Source organism: Takifugu flavidus, chromosome 4, assembly GCF_003711565.1.
Source record: "Takifugu flavidus isolate HTHZ2018 chromosome 4, ASM371156v2, whole genome shotgun sequence".
Lineage (NCBI taxonomy): Eukaryota > Metazoa > Chordata > Actinopteri > Tetraodontiformes > Tetraodontidae > Takifugu > Takifugu flavidus.
Genome location: NC_079523.1, coordinates 18,388,524 through 18,415,951, shown reverse-complemented (window position 1 = coordinate 18,415,951; position 27,428 = coordinate 18,388,524). Strand labels below are relative to the sequence as shown.

The window sequence follows — 27,428 nt, the reverse complement described above, 5'->3', positions numbered from 1 at the left end:
TTGTACATCGTTTGTGTTGATATGTGATCTCATACGTCACTGCACTGTTCTGTATAAATGTGGATTCGTCAATAAAGTTTCGTGTTAGTTCCGGTCCAATGATGACCGAGTGATAGTTGTGATTTTCTTCCTCCGTCGAGAATAATAATAACGCAAGTTATTCCTCGCAATGACTGCGCCACAAGCGCCAACAGGTTATGGGCCCAGGCCAGATGTAGGTAACCGATGGGTGAGACTGTGTTTTGACGGAGACGAGCGAAACTACGAATTATGGGAGACGAAGCTGTTAGCACACATGCAGCTACTGGGGCTAAAAGAAACTCTTCTAAAAGAACCCGCCGCGGACAACGTGGAGGCGGATATCCTGAAGAACGAGGAGTCGTATGCCGAAATGATCCAGTTTTTGGACGATAAAAGTTTGTCCCTTATTATGAGAGAGGCGGCTGACAACGGGAGAAAAGCCCTTAAGATATTAAGGGACCATTATGCCGGTAAAGGAAAACCCCGTATTATAAGCCTGTACACCGAGCTAACATCCCTGCAGAAAGCGGTGAGTGAAAGTGTCGCGGACTATATTATCCGGGCTGAGACGGCAATAACAGCTCTAAGAAATGCTAACGAGACACTCAGTGATGGGCTCTTGATTGCCATGGTGTTAAAAGGACTACCAGAGGCCTATAAACCATTTTCCATCCATATCACTCAAGGAGATGATAATCTTAACTTTTTCTGACTTCAAGACAAAGCTAAGAAGTTTTGAGGACATGGAAAAGTTTCGCACGGTTTCTGAGGACAACATCATGAAAGTGGCTGCACCTGTCTCAGATTGGAGATGAGAGAGAGAAATGCATGTCCAGAGATTACATGTTACACGTGTGGCGAGAAAGGACATAAGGCGCGTGTATGTCCAAATGAGCGCCAAGAAAGGAAGACACAATGGTGTGGATATTGTAAAAGTTCTACACACAAGGATGCATCGTGTCGACGCAAAAAGAAGGATAACATTAAACAAGCAGCAGATGACATCTGTGAGGAACAATCGTACGCATTTAAAGTGAGTGAATGTCAACTTGGCCTGAAGCACAGGGGACTCATGGTCGACACTGGAGCGACTTCGCATGTAATAACGGATGTACAAAAGTTCCTTAAGTTTGATGAGTCATTCCAGCCCCAAAATCACACAGTTGAACTGGCCGATGGCACGAGAACAAACGGTGTGGCGCTGAGGAGAGGCGATGCCGAGGTGACGCTGGTGGATCGCGAGGGGAAGAGGATGAAAGCCACGCTGAAGAAGGCGCTCTACGTTCCGACGTATCCACAGGACATTTTCTCCGTAAAGGCGGTGACGACCAATGGAGCCTCAGTCAACTTTAGAGAAGGCCACAGTGAACTCATCCACAAGAGCGGGACCAGGTTTGACATCAAAGAGTACAACAGACTCTATTATTTGAATACTGTAAATGATGTAACTGATGACAGTTGTAACAGTTGTACTGATATTCAGACATGGCACAGAATCCTTGGGCACTGTAATCATGAAGATGTTTGTAAATTACAGGATGTCGTAGAGGGAATGCAGATTAAGGGTAAAGTGGATAAATCAAAACTGAGTTGCGATATCTGCACACAGGAAAATTTGTCCAAACCAGGAACAGAGAGCCAGATACACGAGCAAAATCACCACTTGAACTAGTCCATGCCGATCTAGCTGGCCCTGTTGATCCAGTTGCTAAAGGTGGATTCAGATATGCACTAGCATTTACTGACGACTATTCCAGTACAGTATTCGTGTATTTTCTCAAAGCTAAAAATGACACTGTAAAGGCGACTGAAAGATTTTTTGCTGATGTTGCTCCTTATGGAAATGTGAAGTGTGTTAGAACAGACAACGGCACAGAGTTCAAAGGAAAAGAATTCCAAGCTTTGCTTAACAAAAACAGCATAAGACACGAGTCCTCCGCACCGTATTCACCACATCAAAACGGCACCGCGGAGAGAAATTGGCGAACCTTATTTGACATGGCGAGGTGCATGATCATAGAAAGCAACCTACCAAAAGAGTTATGGACGTACGCTGTAGTGACTGCTGCGGTGATAAGCAACAGGTGTTTCAATACCAGGACAAAACAAACCCCTTTCTTCATGTTGACAGGAAAGAAACCAAACCTTTCCAAGATGAGGATTTTTGGTTCTACATGCTTTGCATATAGACATGACAAAAAGAAATTAGACTCACGATGTGATAAGGGAATTTTTGTGGGATACGACAAAAATAGTCCATCGTATCTAGTCTATTACCCAGATACAAAGAAAGTAATGAAGCATCGACTTGTCAAGTTTGCTACAAGAAATGTTGCTGAACAAGAAACCCAGACTGATCTGACAATAATTGGCGATGATGTTGACAGAAGAAGAGATGAGTCTACCATGCCAAGCGCAGATTTAATGGAAGAAGAGAAAGGAATTTCTCTGATGGAGACTTCTGATGAACAGCAAATTCAGATAGAGGGAGGAGGGTGCGAGTCTCGATACCCTAAAAGAGAAAGAAAACCACCGTTGTAGCTCTCTGATTATGTATCTGAAATAAGTGACCAGATGTTAACAGAGGATATTGACTATTGTTACAGAACATACGATGTGCCCCAAACCTTCAAAGAGGCTATTAGTTCATCCACCTCAGATGCTTGGGTTAAAGCTATGAAAGAAGAGATAGACTCTCTTAATGAAAATGATACATTCACATTGACTTGTCTACCAGAAGGTAAACATGCAGTGGGGGGTAGGTGGGTCTATGCCATCAAAAATAGTGCTGATGAAACAAAGACCTACAAAGCAAGATATGTTGCTAAAGGTTATAACCAAGTGATGGGAGTAGATTACAAGGAAACTTTCTCTCCAACAGCAAATCTGACTTCAATTCGTGCTTTGATGCAAGTGGCAGCACAACATGATCTTAATGTATCAGATGGACGTCAAGACAGCATATCTACACGCTCCCATCGATTGAGAACTGTATATTGAACAACCCGAAGGTTTTGAGCAACGCTCAGACATTGGTGAAAGACTCGTGTGTAAACTGAACAAATCACTGTATGGCTTGAAGCAATCCGGTAGGAATTGGAACCTGATGCTAAGTAACCACCTATGGAAAAATGGTTTTGTGCAAAATCCAGCCGAGCATTGTGTGTACACTAAGCAAGCAGGAAAAGAGATAGCAATAATAATAATATGGGTCGATGACCTTATTATTGCTGCAACTAATGATGAATTACTATCTGATACCAAGAACACTTGCTTCAAAATGAAAGACCTCGGAAAAATAAGACATTTTTTAGGCATTGACTTTGAACAGGGTGAAGGAGTTATAAAAATGAGCCAGAGCAAATATATCAGTAAGGTACTGGAAAAATTTGGAATGTCTGACTGTAAATTAAGGCCTACACCATGTGAACAAAAGCTCGATCATCACAGTGAAGCTGATCCAGTTGATGCAAAGATGTATCGTGAATTGACGGGAAGCCTTATTTACATAATGACATGCACAAGACCTGACTTATGTTGGATAGTGAGCAGATTATCACAGCATTTGTCTGAACCAAATGAAAAACACTGGCTAACTGCCAAACATGTACTGAGATATTTGAAGGGAACAATGGATCACAAACTTTGTTATGGAAAATCCAAGACAAACCTAAAAATCAGTGCCTACAGCGACTCTGATTGGGGAGCCGATTTGAGTGACAGGAGAAGCACCACAGGGTTTTGTGTGAGCTTAACTGACAGCGGACCGACTAGTCATGGAAATCTAAGAAACAGGTCACTGTTGCCTTATCAACATGTGAGGCTGAATATGTGGCGTTGGCTGCAACCACACAGGAGAGACTGTATCTGATACAGTTAATGAGTGAAATAGAAAATGAGTGTATGTTGACACCAGTTACCATCTTTGTAGACAACCAAGGAACAATTGCTCTTTCCAAAGATCCAGTGAGCCGTCAAAGGAGCAAACATATTGACATTCGTTATCATTTTGTTCGCTCAGCTCTAAGTGATGGAAAGATAACAATCAAATATTGTCCCACAGAGAATATGGTCGCCGATATCATGACCAAACCGATGACAAAGTTCAAGATGCAGAAATTTGTGAAATATCTGTTCGGTGTGTAAAGCTATAGACTATAGAATAGAAGTTGTTTAAAGCTGCACAGTCTGTACAGTTCGAGATCAAGTGGGGGTGTTGACATGTGATCTCATACGTCACTGCACTGTTCTGTATAACTGTGGATTTGTCAATAAAGTTTCGTGTTAGTTCCGGTCCAATGATGACCGAGTGATAGGTGTGATTTCTTCCTCCGTCGAGAATACTAATAACGCAAGTTATTCCTCGCAATGACTGCGCCACAAGCGCCAACAAAGCCGCATCTTGCAGCGGAACATTGATTCGAGACGACAGCAGTGAAAGAACCAAATGCTACCTGAATATTAGAGGTTTTCCATCAGGGCTCGGTCACTCAGGATGGAGCCCGAAGTTGAGAACTTTCCCTTTCGCTTCTTCTTCCTCTACACGTCACGTGTTCGTGGTTGGATCGCGTCATATCCAGCACAGGCGCCTCTCTTCAGAACAATTTGGTCCACGTTTTAACTGAAATACTGGGAAACAACTGGAGTTCGTCTGACAGATGTTCGTTTTTGGGTGCGGAATCAAACTGTGTCAACTTTTTGATCTATAGGATCCCCTCTGGTTCAAAGTGTCCCTATAGGATATTGACAGTTCTGACCTTTTGGGGGCTGCACACACCTCTTAATGGTGACGGCACCAACGGAGCTGATCCAGTTGTCATCAGCTGGCCAGTCTGACTCCAGCTCATTAGGGGAAATTTGCTGATCTGGAGGAGAAGCTTTCAAAACTTGACGGGCTGGGGGGAAATGACTGTAATTTTGGAATCAGCGTGCCAATTTGATTTTTAATCAGAATAATTTAGAATAATTTCAACAGGATATTTTCAAATTGTTCCCCAGTGTAACTTCACCTGAAATTGTGGACTCCAGAATATCACCATTAAATCCATTTAATCACTTAATAGCTGTGGAATTTGAGCCATGAGAAAAATATCTCTCCATCATGATTTCCAGAATTTTTCATCAATATCTGAGATTCTTCGAAAGCTTCGCTGGCGTTGGGTTTTTATTGCTTCTGCTTCATTTTCAGGCACAGTTCTTTTATTTTTAAATCAGATCAAATCATCTTTATTTGTAATGTCTGTTGTAGTCAAACTTGGTGCTATGCAGAATCCCAGGGCCTGATCCCTAACAATCAACAGGAAAATCTCCCCTTTAACAGGAAGAAACCTTGAGCAGGACCAGGCTCATATGGGGGGGGGGGGGGAGGAGAAGGGGGAGGACAGGTAGAGGAGAGACAAGGCAGACATCATTCAGTTCATTTTAAAACCCACTACATTAGATATTCTGAATAGCTGGTGCTGGTAATCGGAAGGATAAAACTATTCTGTAAAAAGGTATATTTAGCTTTGTGAAATTGTGTCGTATAGGTCAAATAAGAAAACAAGATCAACTGCTGAACCAGTGCAATTTATTTTTAACGTGTTAATCTCCACAAAGAAAGAAAAAACACAAACAACAAGTTTATAGTGGTCCAGTAATGCGCTCTAGTCATACACCAGTACAGTTAACAATAACTCATGTTTTCCACCTGCTTTTCCATCTTCAGTGGGAATAATCCAGGGCGTTCTGGGCTTGAACAAAGGTATTAAAAGCTGGCTGAATGTCTGAGGTGACTGAAGGACACACTTGGGCTTTTCTCAATAGAGAAGGGGCACGGCACAGTGCAGCAGGTTCTCATCTTTAAATTTACTGTATTCATGGGAGATTTATTGGTCATTTTGCTTCTTTTTATTTCCTATTTCCCACATTTATTCATAGTTTTAATTAGATTGCAATAAATCCTATAACATTGAACAGACTGACTAAAGTCAAATGACCTGCGGTTCCCACCGATAGCCGTCATTCTGATGGGTTTTGCTGGCTGCAGCTGAAATATTCCAATGCTCCATGTCACAGAGACAGTAAATACTAAACCCTAAAGATTCTGAAGGCATGATGTAAAATAGTAACGTATAATACAGACATTTGAAGAGACAATTAAGAGAATGTTTTCATGCTTATAAGAGTGGCCGAGGAGCCATTTAGAACTTTATAAAGATGCATTGTGTGATACCAGGAACTAATTTAACTTCAAGGCGAAGCTGCTTCTGCTTTGTCGACCATCGACTGATCTCCTGAAAGTCCACCAGCACTTTTTAAAAACTGAATTTTTCATCTATGGAGGGAGTAGACGGCAGATGTTTCCACAGATGCTCTTCACCAGTGGTCAGTGAGTGATGCAGCAGATGAGCGGGAGTTGACTGGCAACAACAGACATGACTCAATGTCTCCAGCCCATAGTGTGGATTCTCTACGAGATCAGACAGCAGCGTCACTCCTGGACCCTGCAGCTGGTTCCCACTCAGGTCCAGTTCTCTGAGATGGGAGGGATTGGAACTCAGCGCCGAGGCCAGAGAGCCACAGCTGATCTCTGATAAGCTGCAGCGGCTTAATCTAAATAAAGAAGGGAAACTTTTATAAGGTTATAAGTGAAACCAGTATTAATCTGAAAGGTTAATCAAAGGCATGATCTGTAAATATTTAATTTAGTTACAGCTTAAAAAATGATAGTAATATGTAATTACCACAATTCCAACCTCTCAGGTTTGCACTGTTCCAAAGGAGAATATATATTGTTCTGGCCCTCACTCTTCCCAGGTTCTCCCACCTCTTTCCCTCCCATCTCATCATGGAGATCCATCTCACCTGTGGCTCATCTTTAAAGGCACAACCTGTCTTAGATGACTTCCTGTCTCCCTCACCATCTCCCTCCTCGTTGGCTGGTGTCTACCAGGCACCCTCACCTAGTTTTGTCTAATTTTGGTTACCATCTGTCGGCTTTTTCATTGTCCTTAAATCAATTTATCATGAATAAGTGGTCCCCGTGTGGCCCTCCCTCCTGAAGGAACTGGGCACAACACACACACTCAGAAAGTGTGAGGACCCTCGGATGGAATAATGGACATTTTTGAGAATGGTGTTTACCTCAGAGTTTCCAGTCGGCAGTTTGGAAAGTGGAGAAAACCACAGAGCAGCTTCACTCCTGAATCCTGCAGCTGGTTCTCACTCAGGTCCAGTTCTCTGAGATGGGAGGGATTGGACCTCAGCGCTGAGGCCAGAGAGCCACAGCTGATCTCTGATAACCTGCAGTAATCAATCTGAAAAATGCAGGATGAGGTTATACGGTGCAGGTCTGCATGTTATCTGCGTCAGTACTAAACCTACGTTAGTTCTTAGTTGGGTCAGACCTGAATTCACGATATTACAAGGAATTTTTTTAATGTGGTGCATCACAGCAGTGTTGAGAACAGCCTCACTTCACCATCTTAGCAGCTGGTATATAGGTAGAAAAATGAAGACTGACCTGAGCCTCTCCAGTTTACAGTTTGGACTCTCCAGTCCAGAACAGAGCCGCTTCACTCCTGAATCCTGCAACGTGTTGTCGCTCAGGTCCAGAACCCTCAGATGGGAGTGGTTGGACTTCAGAGCTGAGGCCACAGAATCACAGCTGGTCTCTGATAAACTGCAGTCCCATAGACTAAAATAACAATTATTTTGAGAGAAGACAAATAAAAATCAACATGTACCAGAGCAAAACACAGCTTACAAGCAACAAACCTCTGGTCCTGCACCGGCTTATCTGCCGTATGTTCCTATTTTGGGTTCTTTCAGGGCGGTTGGACAAGATCTACACCGTATGTAAAGTGTGTGTAGGTCAAAATACCTTCCAAGTTTGTGAGACCACATTTCTCAATAGCACTCAACTCTTGTCAGGAGCTGGGACAAAGCGACCCACTCCTGATAGCTTGTGGGCGATGCTGCAGCGACCCTGCAATCCCTACACTCTCTGGTGAAACCAAATCAAAGGTTTTAGACACTGCTGGATGCTGGAAGGGTGGCTATAGTCTGGACGCATCGTTCCCCTGACTGCACATTTCTCCAACAATGATTGGCAGCTGGTGTCACTTGTTCTCCAGATGAGAGAAGGAAAGAGAGCCCCCCCACAGTGTGTTTGATTGCCCCACTGCAAGCTCAATGCTGCCAGAAAACATTGCAGGAGCATCAATCCCCCTCAGGGCATCAACAAGGAGCTCAGGAAAAGGTGCAGCTGCCACCTACTAGAGACAAGCACACTGAGCTGAGATTCAAAGCCCTCTCCTCCCAAGAGAAGAGCTTGTTTGTTGGAGGCTCTTCTGGGCGATACCTGGTGCCACAGCTCCAGCTCAGCCCGTCTCTGGAGCTGAGGTGGAGCTGAGCAAGTTTCATGGTTCTCCACCACCTCCTCTGGCTGAGGACCTTCTCAGCTGGTGGTTTCTGCTCCACCTTCCAAGTTGAGCAGGTGATACTTCTGCATTCCTGCCACCAGTGTCTCTGCAGAAAGAGTCTTCTCTACTGTTTTATATTAGATTAGATAAAATTAGGATTTTTGGTTGATGTCTTAGATGTTGTTGACTAAGAGCAGGTTTTTCTTTAATAACATAGAAAGATTCGATGAGAAGAGCAAATGTATTATTTTATGAGCTACTTCCACTACTATTATATACACATACTTCCATATTGTCTTAGATTGCAAGCTGCATTTATTGCATCGTTCATAGAAAGTCATATTTGTGAGGAGAAAAACTCCAATAAGGTCATTTTCTTTCATGATCATTACAAAAGAAGGAGGCGATGAACAAACACATTTATATAAAAATGCGTGAAAACTTATGGATGGAAACCTTTTTAAAATGGTTGCATTGTGTAGAATCGGTGAGAATCAACTTGTTGACTTCTGATTTGGACTCCAATGGAAGTGAGGTGCAACAATTGTGGATGCTGAAAGCTTCAGATCTTCATGAAGGTTTCTGTGGTTGGACTGACCTGCTGCCCCTTTAAGAGGGAGGCAGGTTTGGGCTTCTGGCTGGAATGAAGCCACCTAAGATGAGAATGACTGCAGGCTTTCGGTACCAAGGTTTAACAGGGCGCTCACTTCACACTTGGGCTTTTCTCTTTTTTGGGATGGCTTTTCTCAGTAGAGAAGGGGCATGGCACACTGCAGCAGCTTTCTTTTTGGGGTTTCTAGTTTTCCTTCTGATCTTTAAAAGACAGGAGGAACCATTTTTGATTGGTCTGAATGTTTGGGCGGTTTTGTGGCCAGCCTGAAATAAAACAAGACAAATCTACAACTGATACTTCCTTTCTAGTCATTGATGACCATCCTCACATGGGACAGATTTCCACAACCAATTTAATACTGCAAATCTGTCCTGTGTGGTCTTTTTTCTGAGAACTGTAACACTACGTTTATAACAAAGATCAAACATGGAAACAGTTATTGTCTAACTAGTTACACCTGGGAAAGTACTGGATCATCTCTGACTGACCTGAGAGTCTCCAGCTCACAGAGAGGATCCTGGAGAAAACCACAGAGCAGCTTCACTCCTGGATCCTTCAGCTGGTTCCCACTCAGCTCCAGAACCCTCAGATGGGAGGGATTGGACCTCAGCGCCGAGGCCAGAGAGTCACAGCGGATCTCTGATAAACTGCAGCCACTCAGTCTGGAAAAGGAATCACGGCAAGAAATGATCTCTTATTGGAGGAAAAGTCATATTACACTTGCTCAAAATCATTATTTCATTTTATTTCATTATTTAATCAGGGCCCTTGGAGTCAGGAGAGCTCTGCCCCCCACTGATAAACTGGGATATTACAGCAACAACATAGTTAAAAAGTATCTATAAAATTAACTTTCAATGGCTCATTTAAATTCATACTACACTTCTCTTCTCCAAAAGTCAATGGAGTTATCTTGAAGCCTTTCATTGTTTAGTTGTTATGTCGAAGATAAAAGGAAGCTGACCTGAGAGTCTCCAGCTGACAGTTTAGACTCTCCAGTCCAGAACAGAGCAGCTTCATCCCAGAATCCTCTAGACTGATGGAGCTCAGCTCCAGAACCCTCAGATGGGAGGGATTGGACCTCAGCGCCGAGGCCAGAGAGCCACAGCTGATCTCTGATAACTGCAGTCACTCAGCCTGGAAAAGGAATAAATGGGGCAAATAAGAACATTTCTAAATCTGAAAATGAAGAGAAAAGCAGAAAATGTAAAGAAATTTAGAAAAGACCAACAGAGGCCTCCTGACCTGAGCGTCTCCAGTCTGCAGTTTGGATGCATCATTGCAGAAGACAGTAACTTTACGTCGGCATCTGTCAGGTTTTGGTTCCTGCTTAAGCTCAGCTCCCGTAGATGAGAAGGGTTTGACGTCATTGCTGAGGCCACAACTTCCCAATGACTCTTTGAAAGAAGACTACCAGGCAGTCTGTTGTGTATGAAACAAAAATAGTGAGTCAAACTTTGGATTTCTCATCAACTTATCTGAGAATCTACCTCAACACAAATGTAGCTCATTTCCTGGAAAAGCTAAATTCAACACCGTAGAGCAACAGTTTGAACGACCATCAGATCTGAAATGCAACTGAATTATTCTCAACATTTGTCTTATTTTAGAACAGCTCATAATTACTCAATATTTAAAATGATTATAGCAAATGGTTTAAAGAAACGTGCATCTTTTTATCTGTCTATCGGCTCTTTGGATATTTTGCATTTCATCCAATTTGTACGATGGTGCGTCAAGTCTTAATTCAGCGATCCGATCGATGACATCAGAGTCTCTGGTTGCATCGATTGCCCTCAGCTTCTGTTCTATCTGCCTGTTTCCCTTCAAATCATTTTCACTGCACCTTTTGTTGCTAGTGATGAAGTTGCCACCTAACGGGTGTGGAAAGGCTCAAACAACTTTGTGGGTCACATAAAGGCTCCAAACGGAACCGCCACAAAGACCTAAAACACCCATTTAAACCAACGAGGCCGGCTGTTTTTACGTTGAACAAATGAAGCAAAATAGTCACGTGTCATTAGTTAAAATGTGTTTTTCTGTTGTTTGAATACGATGTATACAAACAAACAAAAGTGATTTAATGACATGACAGTAATTTCATGATAGTCAGTTAACTTGTGGCTCCTATTATTCCTGCCTTATGTTGGTTTGTCTGGATTGACCTTTGAACTTATATCCAGCCAGTGTTGAACATTTCTGGATGAATTGTTGTTGTTTTTAATTTATGGACGCTGCAATGGAGATAAAGAATTGAAGGAATGACCACTGGAGGGGGTATTGCTACCTGACATGATCCACTCGCTTGATTTAAACGCCGATGTCCGGCCCCAGAAATCTTTACTTACACGGCCTTCCTGCAGTTCCTCACAGCTGGAATCAGGCGACGTCGTCCCTCCACTGAGGTTTGTACTGCCGCAGGTTCAGCTCATCCAGAACCTCCTCTGACATCTGCAGCAGGTAGGCCAGAGCTGAACAGTGGATCTCTGACAGTCTCCTCTCTGATTTCTTCTCTGACTTCAGGAACTCTTGGATCTCCTGATGGACTGACTGATCCTTCATCTCCATCAGACAGTGGAAGATGTTGATGCTTCTGTCTGGGGAGGTTTTATAACTGTTCTCCTCCTTCAGGTTGTTGAGGACCTTCTGGATGGTTTCTGGATGGCTGTTCCTCTGATCCAACAGTCCACCCAAGATCCTCTGATTGGACTCCAGAGAGAGACCATGAAGGAAGCGAACAAACAAGTCCAGGTGGCCATTTTCACTTTTGAGAGATTTCATTAGTGCTCTCCTGAGGAAGTCATCAAGAGATTTGACTGGTTCAGAATATTTTAGGAACTGACTTATAACCACTGTGTCTTTCCTGGTGTAACGGTGGAACATGTAGACGGCAGCCAGAAACTCCTGAATGCTCAGATGAACAAAGCAGTAGACTGATTTCTGGAAGATCACACTCTCTCTCTTGAAGATCTCTGTACAAACTCCTGAGTACACCGACACCTCAGAGACGTCCAGTCCACATCGCTCCAGGTCTTCTGAGTAGAACATGATGTTTCCTTTCTCCAGATGTTCAAACGCCAGCCGACCCAACTTCAGAAGGAGTTCTTTATCAGCCTCAGTCAGTTCCTCTGGTCTCTGCTTTCCTCCATACTTCTGCTTCTTCCTCTTTATCTGAACCCTCAGGAAGTGTGAGTAGAGGTCAGTCAGGGTTTGGGGCAGCTCTCCTCTCTGGTCTCTGGTCATCATGTCCTCCAGAACTATAGCAGTGATCCAGCAGAAAACTGGGATCAGACACATGATGTGGAGGCTCCTGGAGGCCTTGATGTGTGAGATGATTCTCTTGGACAGATCTTCATCACTGAACCTCCTCCTGAAGTACTCCTCCTTCTGGGAGTCAGTGAAGCCTCGTACTTCTGTGATCCTGTCAACACACGAGGGAGGAATCTGATGGGCTGCTGCAGGTCTGGAGGTGATCCAGATGAGAGCTGAGGGAAGCAGGTTCCCCTGGATGAGGTTCACCAGGAGCACGCCAACGGACGATACTTGTGTGACATCAGAGATGACCTGATGGTTGTTGAAACCCAGTGAAAATCTGCTTTCATCCAGGCCATCAAAGATGAACAGAAGTTTCCAGACAGATGGAAAACATTGAAGCAGTGAGAGAAGACTGTGCTGCTCATCTCTGATCAAGTTCAGCTCCCTGCATGAGAGCGGAAGCACCAGACTGATGTCTTGGTTCTCCAAACCTTCTGCCCAGTCCAGACTGAACTTCTGCACTGAGAAGGTTTTTCCAACGCCGGCGACACCGTTGGTCAGAACCACTCTGATGTGTCTCTGTTGCTCAGATAAGACTTTGAAGATGTCCTGGCACTTGATTGGAGTGTCCTGGATGTTCTTCTTGGAGGTTCTCTCAAGCTGTCTCACCTCATGTTGTGTGTCCACCTCCTCACTTTGTCCCTCAGTGATGTAGAGCTCAGTGTAGATCTTGTTCAGCAGGGTTCCACTTCCTGCTTCATTAGTTCCTTCAGTCACATGTTCACATCTTCTCTTCAGACTCATCTTATGACCTTCTATCACCTCCTGCAGATCACTTCCTGAACATAAGTAAACCAATGATTTCCATCTATAATAAATCATCAACACAACTACAAATTCATGACATCACAAGTTAAATCTCATATTGAACAGTTTTACTTTGTTTGGGCTTCATTTCAGCATCTCCAGATCTGCTTCCAGATTGTGAACAAGAGGACTCTCCTGGTGGAGCTGACTGGTCCCAGTTTGATAGGATGTGCTCCCCCCTCTCACTATGAAACACATCTCTATTAGTCCTTTGATTTATAGGATGAAAGAACCTGATCAAGACTCAATATTGTTCCAGCATTTATGTCTGAATTCATCTTTCAGTTTAAACCTGATTCTTGTTTCTAATCAACAATATTCACATTAAGTCTGTAACTATATGACTGTCTGAGGTTTAAGTGTTAAACATCTCCAATAATAAACTCACAACCTGCTGCTGTTAATGTGACTAACAGCTGCCACACAAACACATCATCACGCTTTAGTTTTCTTACATTTCCTCTGAACTTCTGAAGTCTATTCCTCCACTTTGGACTGGTCACTCTTCAGGGACACACAGCTGGGCACTGTGGACTCTGCTCTGTCCTCGTCCATCCTGAGGAAACATCAGAAATAGTGATGAGACTGTGATGAAGGTAAATAATCTGTAGAGGTTGGAGTTCAATAATCCCAATTCACTGCATTTTTATCAAACAGGAACATTTCTAATCCATTCTGGATAACAACTGAATCAATAAATCAATGATGTCTCTGTATCATTTTCATGTTTTCAGAGTTTAAGCTGCTTTTTTAACTGTTCCCTGCAGTGAGAAAAGAACTGGCACCTTTTCCAGCCCCTCATCCTGCAGCACTGAATGTGCTCTAAAGTTCTTTCCAGAGCAAACGTCTCTGCACTTGCAGCAACATGTTGTAGTCATGGATCCGTGAGGAGAACCGGATACAGGAAACGCCCCCACTTTGATCCCAAAACCCAACTGGTGGCCAACGGTGGTCCGGCAACGACGGGGACGCTGGTCCATCGGGCCCACAACACTGGTTTTCCACAGGCCAACATGGTGAAAGGACTGTCTTCAGCTCAGCCACTAAATTATCTGGTGCTACATAAACATGCTAGTCAGGACTTTTTAACTTCCCTCCTTTGTTCCCCTCTTCAATTATTTCTATGATCCAAGTCCTCAAAGATCACTGCTCTATTTAAAATAGATGAAAGAAATGACACCCACTCCTGCATTTCTTTCACAGTGGTTCCACAACATAGAACAATAAACCACTGGGAGAAAACGTGCAACATGAACCCAAAATCCTGTTGGTGTCCTGTGATCCTGTGTGGATTTAGTTATTTAGTTTATTGTCTTAAATTGGTCCGGCTGAGAGATGCTAACTTGCCCACGATTAGATGTTGTTTGACAGGTAATACCAAAATATCCAGCTGTAACCTGGACTGTTGAACAACTCTAATAACTCTAAGAGCGTTTCACCTGTCACAAAAAGTTTTAAAATGTTGTTAATACCTGTTAAGACTCTCTAACAACGTTAACAGCATAATACTCACTTTACACTCAGCTTGTCGCTCTTCCTGCTTCGTCTGAAGAGAATAGTTTCCCTTTAACTTTTACAACCTAATCACAGCTTTATGGCGTATATATTACTACCATTAAGCATTCTGGGAGGGTTTAAAGTTCTTTTAGGATCAGTAGCAAAGAGCAAAAAATAAACTAAACTTCACTTAGAAAGACTATTCAACTATAACTAAAGCCAGACTATAAGAATGTTAAATAAGACCTATTCATTTATAATGTATAACAATGTTTGTGCTAAAACTAAATATGAAGTCTAGTTGAATTTCTTAATCCAAGAATTCTTCAGCTCTATGCAGCTCTTCAATAGTAACAAAAGTGTTTTCAAATCTTGATTTTATCTCCAAACACAACTGTCAATTCTTTTCAATAATGCTCTTCGTTTCCACTCACCTTGTCGGTCTTCAGTCTTCCTGCTCAGTCTGAACGGAAAACTTTTACCTTTCCTTTTCCTCTGTTAATGAACAACTTTATGGCTGTGATTAATTTCCACTACAATACAAGCATTCTGGAAGGTTTCAGGGTTGTTTTTGGCTATTTTAATGCCATAATATGTTTTTTGCATTTAAATTAAAACTGACTAACTTAGTTAAATAAATAAATAAGATTTATGATGCTTGACAGATTTGAAAGACTTGTAAAAGCAGCATATTTCTGCAGCCCTGGAGTCCAGGAGGAGCAGCAGAGGTCAGAATGTGTCGGAGCGCGTTTAACTATTGTCTGCAGTTCCACGCGTGTCCACCGGGTGGCGGTAAAGCACCACATGATATTTCTCCTTTTTGGAACTTCTTCAGCTGCGTTGAGCTTTAAATCTTCACCTGTCGCTCCCTTTAAGCTCTAAACTTTGCGGTTCTGTGTGTAGTTTGTTGGTTTGAATATTTTTGATGAATTCTGATGACGATGAGTGAAACTGTCAATGACCAATAGAAAGTTCGTCCATTGTTCTACTGTGTCACACATTTTCATTATTTGTCATTTTGGGTCTAAACTGGGCCAGTTCTGTGAGCTGTTTTGCTTTTTCTGTGGACCAGATGTTCCAGGCAGGTTCCATCATCGGACACAGACGGAGACAGGTCACGTGACAACAGTCAGCCTTTAGTTCTTTATTACAGGAGGATCTGGTTTATATACAGACACGTATCTGCAAAATACTAAAAAGTCTATGAACCCAAAGTACTAAAAAGTCTACATCCACGCACACGCGTGTATTAAGTGTTTATACACACGTGTGCGCGTACGTGCACACTGTATATTCATCTAATAACTGTTAGTTTCTAAAACACAAAGTAGAGTCACTGAGGCACGGCTTCACCTCCTTTACACCGAGGTTTCCCTGAGCAGGTGTGATGAACTGTTGCAGAAGGAAAAGCATGGAACATGTTAATAACCGGACACAACAACACTCAGGTTTATTGTCTGACGGCATCAGTGTCTCTGGTTGCATCTGTCTGAGGAGCATTGTGAAACCAGGAGCAGTGTAAATGAGGGGGGGGGGGGGGGGGGGGGCAGTGAGTGGATGCTGCATTCATCAAACACACAATAGTCAGAAGAGAAGAAGGAAGAACAGAAGCCCGTGTTCCTCAGTGTTGGTGTGGAGACGCCTGTTTGGAGGAGCAGGAAGCAGGCTGGACTCTTCCAGCTGGCTTTAATGCCACTTCTCTTCTGAGAACCTCCCAGCAGCTTTCTCTCCACCATCTTTTTACGCTGAAGCTTTTTGATCATTTCAGGTCAGATGTTCTTGGACTGAGGTTAACATGTTTGTTCTTGTGCTCGGAGCGAACCGACGATCCTCTAAAGTCAGGCATCCTAAAGGTGGATGTTTTCTGAGGCCTGGAGGCTTTAAAGTGGCGCTTTTACCCACTTGTCCTCGTTCTGTTGGAAACTTGATCCAAAAACCTTTTCTGGAGCTTCATGTTCTGCTTTTTTGAAGGAATGAAATGGTTTCATCAGCGCTGCCGGGGGCTGAGCAGGCTTCATAAATCTGAAGCTCTGAGATCCTTTAAAGATCTCCTGGAATCAGCAGATGGGGGTTTGATCCAAAACTGTAAGAATCAGTCAAGCTATCAAATCTTGACTCAGTCCAAGCGTGAACCAGTCCATCCAGAGCTGATTATGGCTCAGCCAGGAGGAAAGCACGGCCTGGGGGGGTTCATATGGAGCAGGCACACTCTGGCTCTATTGCTACTGAAAACAGCCCTTCAGCACAGCAGCCTGAAATACAGTTCTGGAGAACACCTGTTCCCAACAGAACCTGTTTAAAACGGGACCAGTAAAGATGCCCGGCGTGACCACGACCACGGGGAGAGGGGGGGGGGCAGAGACAGGCGGTAACGCCGCTGCCCACCGATTCACCTGGAAACAACAAAAACCCCAGCAGCTTGGACCCAATATGGCAGCGTGTTCCTCAGAAGCTCCTCAAACTCTCCCCACAGCTTCATTGCTAAACAGGATTTGGGTTTTTTTGTCCGTGCTAAATGGAAAGTGTTTGTCCTTTGGTGGTCCAACAGGACCATGATTTGGATGGATGGATGATTTGATGTTATTGAGAATAAAACAGCTGAAAATGGAAGCGGAGATGTTTCAGAGCACCAGAGTTCAGAAGAGTTTCTAATCAAACACCGCCTGTTGGGAATGATGAATGGATGCATTTTTATTTAATTTAGACTAATTTTAACATCCTTTATGCCAGTTCCATAGAGCGCGCACACACACTAGCAAAGATGATATCCAAACAGCCAAATAAATGGGAGTCAAAAGAAATCATTTAAAGCTCATATGTCAGAGTCAAGGTCGAGGGTTTTCTATGGCCCCCGGGATGATATTGATTTATTATTAGAACCGGCCCACAGGCCGCAGATGTTTTACACAGGCCAATACTACATTTCCCACAATGCAACGGTGACAGTCTGAGCGGGAGGTGGCTTCATTTCATTATTTATCAGTAGTCATTAGCATAACAGCAAAAGTTAACTTCAGATCCCCATAAAATGGCAAAAGGAAGGTGGACACTGAGAACCGGGGGTTCAAACAAGGTGGGAGTGGGAGCACATGTTCACGGAGGCAGCTGGGAAACCTGGGTGTCTTCTGTGTGGAGAAAGGGTGGCGGTAATGAAAGAATATCATCTGAGACGCCATCATGAAGCTAAACACAGCCGATCTGTCTCTGAGCTTTGTCCTCCACACGCTTTTTGGTGGCCTCCAGCTCCCTCTGGAAAAACTCTGACGCGGCAAATTGTTCAAAGGGCATTCTGGGGTCAGAGAGTCCCTCAGCAGCATAAGTCTGATGCACCTTCCTTGAGCAGTAGAAGTAGCGAACAGGACCCTGCTGATAGAAAAAGTGGATGGAAGATCCACCCGTCCCATACGGAGACTTGGGCTGTCCACAGGCCAGACAGGGTTTCGTCTGTCTCATCTTCTGCTCTGGTCGCTGCTGCTGCTGCTCCATCTCTAGAATGCCCTGCACAATTTTTTCAATGGAATCCTGCGTCAGAGGCGTGGGCAGGGCGGCTGTGGGAGGAGTGACAACAGCCGTCTCCATGGTGACTACAGGAACGCTGGTTGTTTTGCTCCCCTCTGTCAAGGAGTACCACAGCTGTTGAGTCTCCAGGAGCTTCTCTGGGCTGGTGTTCAGAGAAGAACTGGTGTTCAACAGCTTTGCCAGATGCTTCACATAGCGGGATATGTGAAACCTGGTGTGGGGCGGGCAAGCTGTTCGGATCGGCCGCAGACCGATGGACCGTGTCTGCGTAGTCTCGATCCACAAGCCTCAGGATGTCCTTGTCCCCATGATGATACTGCAGCAAACTATCAATAGCGTCTTCATGGGAAGAGTCCAGCGGGGTGGTCCAAGACAAACACTCCACCACCAGTCTTCATGGGTCCAGTGCGGGCGCTCCTCGGCGAGGACTTCAGCGGCAGGGGCAAAGCTCCAGAGACGTCTGGAACACAAACAAAGCAATAACGCATCCTTAGTAACTCATATTATCGCGATATGGGCTATTGAGAAAACACATTAATATCCATCCCTTAATAACAAAGTAATATACACTGCATTTTGTGTTTGTCCCAGTCCAGAGGGAGCGGACGGCAGCCCGGTTCTCTGGACTCCAGCCCAAACCTTTCTCCAGTGTCTCTGTCAGAGAGGTGAACGCAGGGCACTTGTCTTGTCCCGTCACTGCCATGGAAGCAGAGTTCAACTCCCACATTGAGGCAGGGTCAAAGACAGCAGGGAGGACGGCGCCGGGCTTCTTCATGTCTACCGGTCGCTGAAAGTTCCACCGCACAACGCCGGTCATGGCCTGGGCCCGGAACAGTTCAGGGGAGACCTGCGTACCCGTGACCCACTGGGCCTGCTGGAAATGGTAGCCCTCCTGCTGAGATGTACCACGGACAGGGATCCAGACGGGGACTTTGGCACCTTCGCCCGCTACGTGGTTTAGCTGAAGGGTCCCTCCGTCCCTGTCCATTATCCCCTCAGACAGTTCTGGGTCACTGAGGCAACCACGGAGGATGTGAACCCTCTGAACGCGCCACGTCTTCAGCATGGATAGGTTAGGGTTAGCATGGAGCATTTTTCAGTTTGAATGACGGCAAACAAAGAAGATGGCTGATCTCACCTGTCCATCCAGTGGTAGCCGGCCTTTCCACCCCAGCGTGGCTGTACCTCTGGGCCATTCCTTGCTACATCGGATGCAGGGACCTTTCTGTCTCAGCCTGAACCATCACCCAGGACACAATGAGCCAGTTCTCATTCATCACTGCCAAACTGGACATGGCTCCAGATGCCAGTGTCACCTTCCTCGCCATCTTCCTCGTGTGGTCCCACCTGAAAACCTGCCCCAACGTGCCCTGGAGGAGCTTGGTCAGAGACGGCTGTTGACGCTTGAACTCATCCAGCAGGCAGTCAGTCAGGTAGAATCCGGACACAGACACCCCACCCCAACCTTCTTGTAAGTCAGGAATGCAGGCAAAAGGTTAGTAAAGCGCACGGGCAGCTTCTCCACCCATGGAGGGGTGTCAGCGGACCAGTTCCTGCGACAGGCCTTGCAGCAGAGTCGCGAGGAAAAGATCAAATACTGGCCACGGACGCTGACGATCACTGGAGGTCTGCCCACGCCTGCAGAGACCACCTGAGGACGAGGACAGCTATGGAGGCACGGCAGGATGTCATTGTTCCTCAACCTGACCGTGATGTGGCTCTCTGGCTTCCAAATGAAAAATGGATGGAGCTGAAAAAAGTTGGGGGACGGGAGCTCAGCCACCATGTCCAGTAGCTCCGGCTGAGGAGGAAGACGCCAAAGAGAAATTGCGTTCCCAGGGTTATGCACTGGTCGGGACCCAGGCCACAACCCAAGTTGTTGAAGCTCCGTCCTCATCCACAGCTTCTGATGTTGTGAGCAGATCCACTTGCTCATGTCGTGGTCAGGGACAGGCATGGGAACAGGAGCTATGGGAACTAGGATAAAGTAAAGAAGACAGTTGAACAACATAAAGTTATCATTACTGAATAGACAATTTCAGTGCCCCCGCCCTCACATGATATAACACACGATACAAGGAAACAAACACGCGCCTCGGACACTTGGTTTCATTCCAGAGCTCACACGTCAGATTTTTTCCATGTCAGTGACAAAGAATCGTGTCAATTTGAATTACCCCGGGACACTTTATTGTTGTTCAACACCCCACGGAATGGGGGAAATTTCATGGTTTAACATCCCACTCTTTTGGTCTTGGGTAGAGTCCGTCAAAGGAGGCACTCTGCCGTCAGAGGTCTGTGCCGTGCAAGAGTCAGGTCCTGAAAACAAGTGCAGACTTGCTATTAAGAAATTACAGTCACTTCACCTGATGACAACATGGAAAGAACAGTCAGCTGGACATTACAGAGACATCAGGTTGTTCATCAGCCCTAAATAAAGAAAAGAAAAGAAACTGTTTTTCAACGAAGCATGCAAAGAGAACAAAAACAAACACTTACCCTCCTCCTCATAGTCAATATCAGTTCATCATTGCACGGATCAATTCATAGTCCTCACGACGGTTATTATCACACCAACATATGAAGAGTAATATTAAAGGAACTCGGCCGGAACATCAAGAACACAAAAATAATAAGATAAGTTTCAGATTTGGAGAGGAATTCTTCATGGAAAAGGAACGGAACTCCAGCTCTGAAACCTATTTTTCAGAAACCTGTCTTTGCTCCTGGTGGCACTCTCGGCAGGGCGGCTGCTGCTACTGGCATAGCATCTGCACACAGATGAAAAGAAAAACAACAGAAATCAGATACGGCATGGACTTTGTTTGTCTGACATGAAATGAATGTGGTAACGGTGTATTTACAGCTCTGGACTTGCAGATCAGAGTTATGGATGCTCAGCATCTCCCTTTCCATCTCCACGTCCTCCTCCATGGCTGTGTTAAAGCCAAAAATAGCGGCTACAGGTTATTAGTAGAAAAGAAAAAAACCTTTTCCCAAAGTTGAACTTGTCACATGAAGGAATGAGCATACCAGGGGCTCAGCTGGGGCCTTCATGGGATACTCAGCAGGTGTGGAAGATGTGGTGGGCTGCTGCCTCTTCAGCAGGTTCTGCTGCAACCTGGACATTCGTGTGCCTGGAACGCAGCGCCTGCCTGTGACAAAATCAGCATAGCCATCACCTCTGCTGTCCCAGATCTCCTTCCACCTGCTCTTGGCTCGGGCACCAAATCCAACCAGCTGGTCGTCTTCAGATGAGGCAGTCACTCCATCCCCTCTTCCGGCCTCATAAGTGAGGAGAGCCTGGATTTCTTGGAAACTGAGGGCATAACTCACAAATGACTGGAGGCTGTCCTTACTGTGGCTGTCAGCCATACAGAGACCTGCTGCCTCCTCGCTCTGCACGTTCTTGATCAGATACACGGTGGATCCTGCGTCATTCTGCAAAAGCCATCAGAATGACTTCCCTTTATATTTACCAAACTGCAGGACATAGTCTCCCTGCACCTCCATCTTATCTGAGGGATCCCCCCTCTTTGCCGGATGACGGCCAAAGCGTTCTGCCGTACGAGGTCCTCCCTCATGGCCGCAGACTTGTCCTGAGGAGTGGAACTCACCCGTTTGGCTTCATCAGATGGCTCCTGGAGGAGAAACCCAAGAGGCCCCTTGCGGAACACGACCTGAAGTTTCCCAGGGAAAAAGGCGAATTGCTTCTGCATGTTGAGCTGACATAAAGGAAAAATGTCTATTAATTTTCTCATTTTTATTAGACACTGATGAAACAGTTCCACCCATTTTTCAAATCACACCTGATAAATGTGATCAAAGGAATCTTAGGCCAGTAAAAGATAAAGTGTGGTACCATGTGTAAAGCTGTGGTGTGTTGTGTGTGGTTGTGAGTGTGCGCACACATGCAATTATCATGTAGGTGTGAAAGTGTAAGATCAAGGTTGTTGGGGTGTCGATTCAGGAGTTCAGAAGGTCAGTACCTGGTGTGGCTAGTGAGGAAAAGACAGGAAAGTGTGGTGGGTGTGTGTGGTGTGTGTGTGTTGTGTGTGTGTGTGTGTGTGTGTGTGTGTGTGTGTGTGTGCGTGTGTGTGTGTGTTTGTGTTTAAATAAATTTGAATTTCCCACTTTGGTCCACACTATTGTCAACATTTCTGTCTTCAACAAAAGCCAACTCAAGGCGGCAGATTCCTGAATTGAAAACAATATCTAAAGAACTCAAGTATCATACTAACAACACTAATATTCCATCTGTCTACCCCAACTGAATTAACTCCACACCTATCTCATCAGATTATTTGTAACAGAATAAGCAGATAACGTAGCATTTCCCTGTTCATATCTGCTACTTGCAATTTAGAATTTGTCAATAAAACTATGCTATGACACAAACTACAGTTTAATAGATGGCTGTGCTCCTAAAAGAGCAGCATTGTGGCTCATAAACCTCACAGACACTGCTATGCACTTTAAACATTTTTATGATCGTGAATTTTTCAATCAAATATCTTCTCTTTGATAATGCCCAAAGCTGGATTCGAACTCTCCCTCTGGGGTCTTCAGGAGGTTTCAATCAGGTTGTCTGTTACAGCAATTGTCAATGGCCCGCACGGCGCGGGATCGATTCCCGGCCATGGCACCGATTCCCAGCCATGGCACATTGCTTTTAAGTTGATTTCATTTATCGGAGTTGAATCTTGTTTGATTTTTTTGAAGGCGTTTCACCTCTCATCCAAGAGCCTGTCTGACATGAAATAAATGTGGTAACGGTGTATTTACAGCTCTGGACTTGCAGATCAGAGTATGGATGCTCAGCATCTCCCTTTCCATCTCCACGTCCTCCTCCATGGCTGTGTTAAAGACAAAAATACCGGCTACAGGTTATTAGTAGAAAAGAAAAAAAACCTTTTCCAAAGTTGAACTTGTCACATGAAGGAATGAGCATACCCAGGGCTCAGCTGGGGCCTTCATGGGATGCTCAGCAGGTGTGGAAGATGTGGGGGCTGCTGCCTCTTCAGCAGGTTCTGCTGCAACCTGGACATTCGTGTGCCTGGAACGCAGCGCCTGCCTATGACAAAATCAGCATAGCCATCACCTCTGCTGTCCCAGATCTCCTTCACCTGCTCTTGGCTCGGGCACCAAATCCAACCAGCTGGTCGTCTTCAGATGAGGCAGTCACTCCATCCCCTCTTCCGGCCTCATAAGTGAGGAGAGCCTGGATTTCTTTGGAAACTGAGGGCATAACTCACAAATGACTGGAGGCTGTCCTTACTGTGGCTGTCAGCCATACAGAGACCTGCTGCCTCCTCGCTCTGCACGTTCTTGATCAGATACACGGTGGATCCTACGTCATTCTGCAAAAGCCATCTGAATGACTTCCCTTTATATTTACCAAACTGCAGGACATAGTCTCCCTGCACCTCCATCTTATCTGAGGGATCCCCCCTCTTTGTCGGATGACGGCCAAAGCGTTCTGCCGTACGAGGTCCTCCCTCATGCCGCAGACTTGTCCTGAGGAGTGGAACTCACCCGTTTGGCTTCATCAGATGGCTCCTGGAGGAGAAACCCAAGAGGCCCCTTGCGGAACACGACCCAAAGTTTCCCAGGGAAAAAGGCGAATTGCTCTGCATGTTGAGCTGACATAAAGGAAAAATGTCTATTAATTTTCTCATTTTTATTAGACACTGATAAAACAGTTCCACCCATTTTCAAATCACACCTGATAAATGTGATCAAAGGAATCTTAGGCCAGTAAAAGATAAAGTGTGGTACCATGTGTAAAGCTGTGTGTGTGTGTGTGTTTGTGAGTGTGCGCACACATGCAATTATCATGTAGGTGTGAAAGTGTAAGATCAAGGTTGTTGGGGTGTCGATTCAGGAGGTCAGAAGGTCAGTACTGGTGTGGCTAGTGAGGAAAAGACAGGAAAAGTGATGGTGTGTGTGTGTGTGTGTGTGTGGTGTGGTTGTGTGTGTGTTGTGTGTGTGTGGTGTGTGTGTGTGTGGCGTGTGTGTGTGTGCGTGTGTGTGTGTGTTTGTGTTTAAATAAAATTGAATTCCCACTTTGGTCCACACTATTGTCAACATTTCTGTCTTCAACAAAAGCCACTCAAGGCGGCAGATTCCTGAATTGAAAACAATATCTAAAGAACTCAAGTATCATACTAACAACACTAATATTCCATCTGTCTATCCCCAACTGAATTAACTCCACACCTATCTCATCAGATTATTTGTAACAGAAAAGCAGATAACGTAGCATTTCCCTGTTCATATCTGCTATTGCAATTTAGAATTTGTCAATAAAACTATGCTATGACACAACTACAGTTTAATAATGGCTGTGCTCCTAAAAAGAGCAGCATTTGTGGCTCATAAACCTCACAGACATGCTATGCACTTTAAACATTTTTATGATCGTGAATTTTTCAATCAAATATCTTCTCTTGATAATGCCCAAAGCTGGATTCGAACTCTCCTCTGGGGTCTTCAGAGGTTTCAATCAGGTTGTCTGTTACAGCAATTGTCACTGGCCCGCACCGGCCCGGGATCGATTCCCGGCCATGGCACCGATCCCGGCCATGGCACATTGCTTTAAGTTGATTTCATTTATCGGAGTTGAATCTTGTTTGATTTTTTTGAAGGCGTTTCACCTCTCATCCAAGAGCCGATCTACGCAGATTTGATGATATGACGCTCATAGGCTATATAGCCTTTTCTTTTGGGGGGGGGGAATGGATTGGAGGCTGCTCCAACATTGAGGTTTGGACTGTGACAAAGCAAAATGGACAACCTCCACCAGAATAAGTGTTTCAAGAAAATTTGAGTGTATTAACTTCAAAAGGCCATTTTCTTGCACCTGCTCTCGCTTACGGCCATACCACCCTGAGAACGCCCGATCTCGTCCGATCTCGGAAGCTAAGCAGGGTCGGGCCTGGTTAGTACTTGGATGGGAGACCGCCTGGGAATACCAGGTGCTGTAAGCTTTTTGCACTCTTCCACTGGGTCAGCAGAGGCCGCCAGTGTTCCTGATAATTATCCAGCCAGATGTATTCACTTCTTAAGTACTTCTAACATTGAGATTTAATGTTGCACTATTGTACATCGTTTGAGATTTAATATTTTATGAGTGTGTGTGTGTGTGCTAATGCTAACATCGCTAGCACGGCGATTATTTTGGAGAAATAAGTGAGGGATGTAGATGGGACACTTAATGTGGAATTAATCCACACGAAACCTTTGGCTACGCGGTCAAAGCGTCTCAGATTGTTGCTCATAAAATGAGCATTTTGTCACGCTTCCTGGTGGGTTCACTTCTCTTCAGTTCTCGGCAGCATTTAAAGGGATATTTCAAATTAAAATGAGCACTTTTCATAATTCTGCGGTACAATGGCTGTGGAGCAAGAACCTTATTAGGGTTCCATATTTCCCACGATTGAGAGGTTTTGTGGTCCTCAGACCTTTCCCTGTGCTGTTCCAGGTACGACCCGAGCACGCTGACGTCTGGATTCTGTGAACTGTCCTCCATCATCCCAGTGCTGTTGGATAGAGACCCCCCCCCCCCCATTGCAAGTGGAATCTTTGTGAAACGCCTCACTTCGGTCAGCATCCCAGAGAGTGCGGCTCAACCATGTATTGTCTACAGTGGCTACTTCCTGTGCTGCTCATCCCCAAGCCGCTCAACCCGGCGCTGTGGTTCAACCACTCCATGTTCATGGGCTTCTACCTGCTGAGCTTCCTGCTGGAGAGGAAGCCCTGCACCATCTGTGCCTTGGTCTTCCTGGCTGCCCTCTTCCTCCTCTGCTATAGTTGCTGGGGCAACTGCTTCCTCTACCACTGCCAAGATGCTGCCCTCCCAGACGCAGCCCACAACCCAGTGATCGTCGGGACTTAGAGGCGGTTCAGATGAACGATCGCGGCGAGGAGGGGGGGGGGGGGGGTTACGGCGTCTGGCAGGACTCGGCCGTGCTGTGGACGCTGGCTGGACGGAGGAAACGACTGCACGGCGGATGCTTGGCCAAAGTTTAGAGTAGCAGAGCGGGTGTTGGGGTTAACGGGGGTGTTTTTCCATGCTGTCGAGTCTCTCCAATTTCATGTGGGAGAGGGACGATGTGTCCAGTGTGTTGTGACGACGGGGGAATGGGGTGGGGTCGTCCACCTGGGCACAGGATTGGGCTCATTCATTTACTGTGACTGCCACAAGTGCACCAAAATGTTCCCATTGCACCCCCCTACATGGTGGATTGGACCGAGCCAAAGGCCGTCGCCACAGAATTTACAGTGTGGACATTTCCCAATGCTAGAAAGCGTCACGCTGCTGGAAGCCTGCTGGCCCTGGGAGACGCCCCGTGGGATTAGTCCTGTCCATCTTTGGTCTCCCACGCGTGGAGGACACGGACTAATGACGGCTTTTGCTTCCAGCCGGTGCATCTGCTGATCACAGACCAGCGTGTTGTTGTGGATCCAGCAGTCCCATCAGTATCCGACCCCCTTGCTCCCGCCGGTAGAGAGGTCCTGAGGTGTGTGCTGCGTGTGCAATAAGGATGGATTTCTTTGATGAGCGTGACGTGATGATGCACAAGGTTCCTGATCTGCATTCGTCCTCATCGTGCTGCTGTTCGAGGGCTTTGTTTAACGCCACGATGCTCGTTTTCCTGTGTGTCATGTGGCTGCAAGTGCTGTCAGCTGTAGGACACAGGATGAAGTGATTCTACAGTGTGTGTGTGTGTGTGTGTGTGTGGGGGGGGGGGGGGGGGGGGCTCCTGTCACAGTGTTATTTTTGCTCAAATCTACACTATAGTTTTGGTTTTAATTTAAATAAAGGTTTTCTTCTCAGGTGTTTCACGGTGGTGTGAGCAGATCTCAGCAGGACACGAGATGAATCCTCTGAAGTTTGATCCGTGATTATAATCGTAATTATAACCATAATTATTTAATAATAATACTATTCTGCTATTCAGGGGGGCTGTTTTAAACCACTAGATTGTTTTTGCCTGGGGTTATTGGAACAAAAAACAGGTCCTCTCTATGTTCTGCGGCTGTTTATATCGATTTAAACACTATATAACACATTCTTGAACAATCAAACGCACACACACACGCACACACAGCCTGTTCAGCGACTCCTGGCGAGCACTTTCACCGTGCAGCCGCTAGAGGGCGACAGCTGCCTGTAATGCCGCAGGAGCAGAGAAAGAAGAAGAACCTCTCAGTCGTACAGGTAGTACGTTTATCATCAGTCTTAATGG

General features: G+C 45.3%; 3 protein-coding genes, 1 non-coding gene and 2 pseudogenes across 28 annotated transcripts in view; 4 read left to right on the top strand and 2 right to left on the bottom strand.

The window, feature by feature from the left end:
- LOC130523572 (protein NLRC3-like) overlaps positions 1 to 14,793 on the bottom strand; it is a 30,363-nt pseudogene extending 15,570 nt beyond the window's left edge.
- The window catches only part of LOC130523562 (NACHT, LRR and PYD domains-containing protein 12-like), a 669,815-nt gene that overhangs the window by 247,792 nt on the left and 394,595 nt on the right, over positions 1 to 27,428 (bottom strand). For all 25 annotated transcript variants that reach the window (XM_057028881.1, XM_057028880.1, XM_057028882.1 and 22 more), the window contains one exon: positions 10,004 to 10,120. In XM_057028881.1, the coding sequence (XP_056884861.1) occupies positions 10,004 to 10,120 (117 nt within the window). The remainder of the gene's footprint in view (positions 1 to 10,003; positions 10,121 to 27,428) is intronic.
- Positions 1 to 27,428, top strand: part of LOC130523563 (NACHT, LRR and PYD domains-containing protein 12-like) — a 401,914-nt pseudogene that overhangs the window by 311,029 nt on the left and 63,457 nt on the right.
- Positions 1 to 27,428, top strand: part of LOC130523574 (protein NLRC3-like) — a 109,914-nt gene that overhangs the window by 26,895 nt on the left and 55,591 nt on the right. The window lies entirely within an intron of this gene.
- Positions 25,048 to 25,166, top strand: LOC130525032 (5S ribosomal RNA). The gene has a single exon (XR_008950314.1). It is a non-coding gene; the product is annotated as a 5S ribosomal RNA (ribosomal RNA).
- Positions 25,719 to 26,286, top strand: LOC130523611 (bladder cancer-associated protein). The gene has a single exon (XM_057028980.1). It carries the CDS (start codon positions 25,811 to 25,813, stop codon positions 26,072 to 26,074), a length of 264 nt encoding a protein of 87 aa, XP_056884960.1. The 5' UTR covers positions 25,719 to 25,810; the 3' UTR covers positions 26,075 to 26,286.

Coding starts and splice junctions, on each gene's coding strand:
- LOC130523611 (XM_057028980.1), top strand. CDS start 25,811: ATGTATTGTCTACAGTGGCTACTTCCTGTGCTGCTCATCCCCAAGCCG.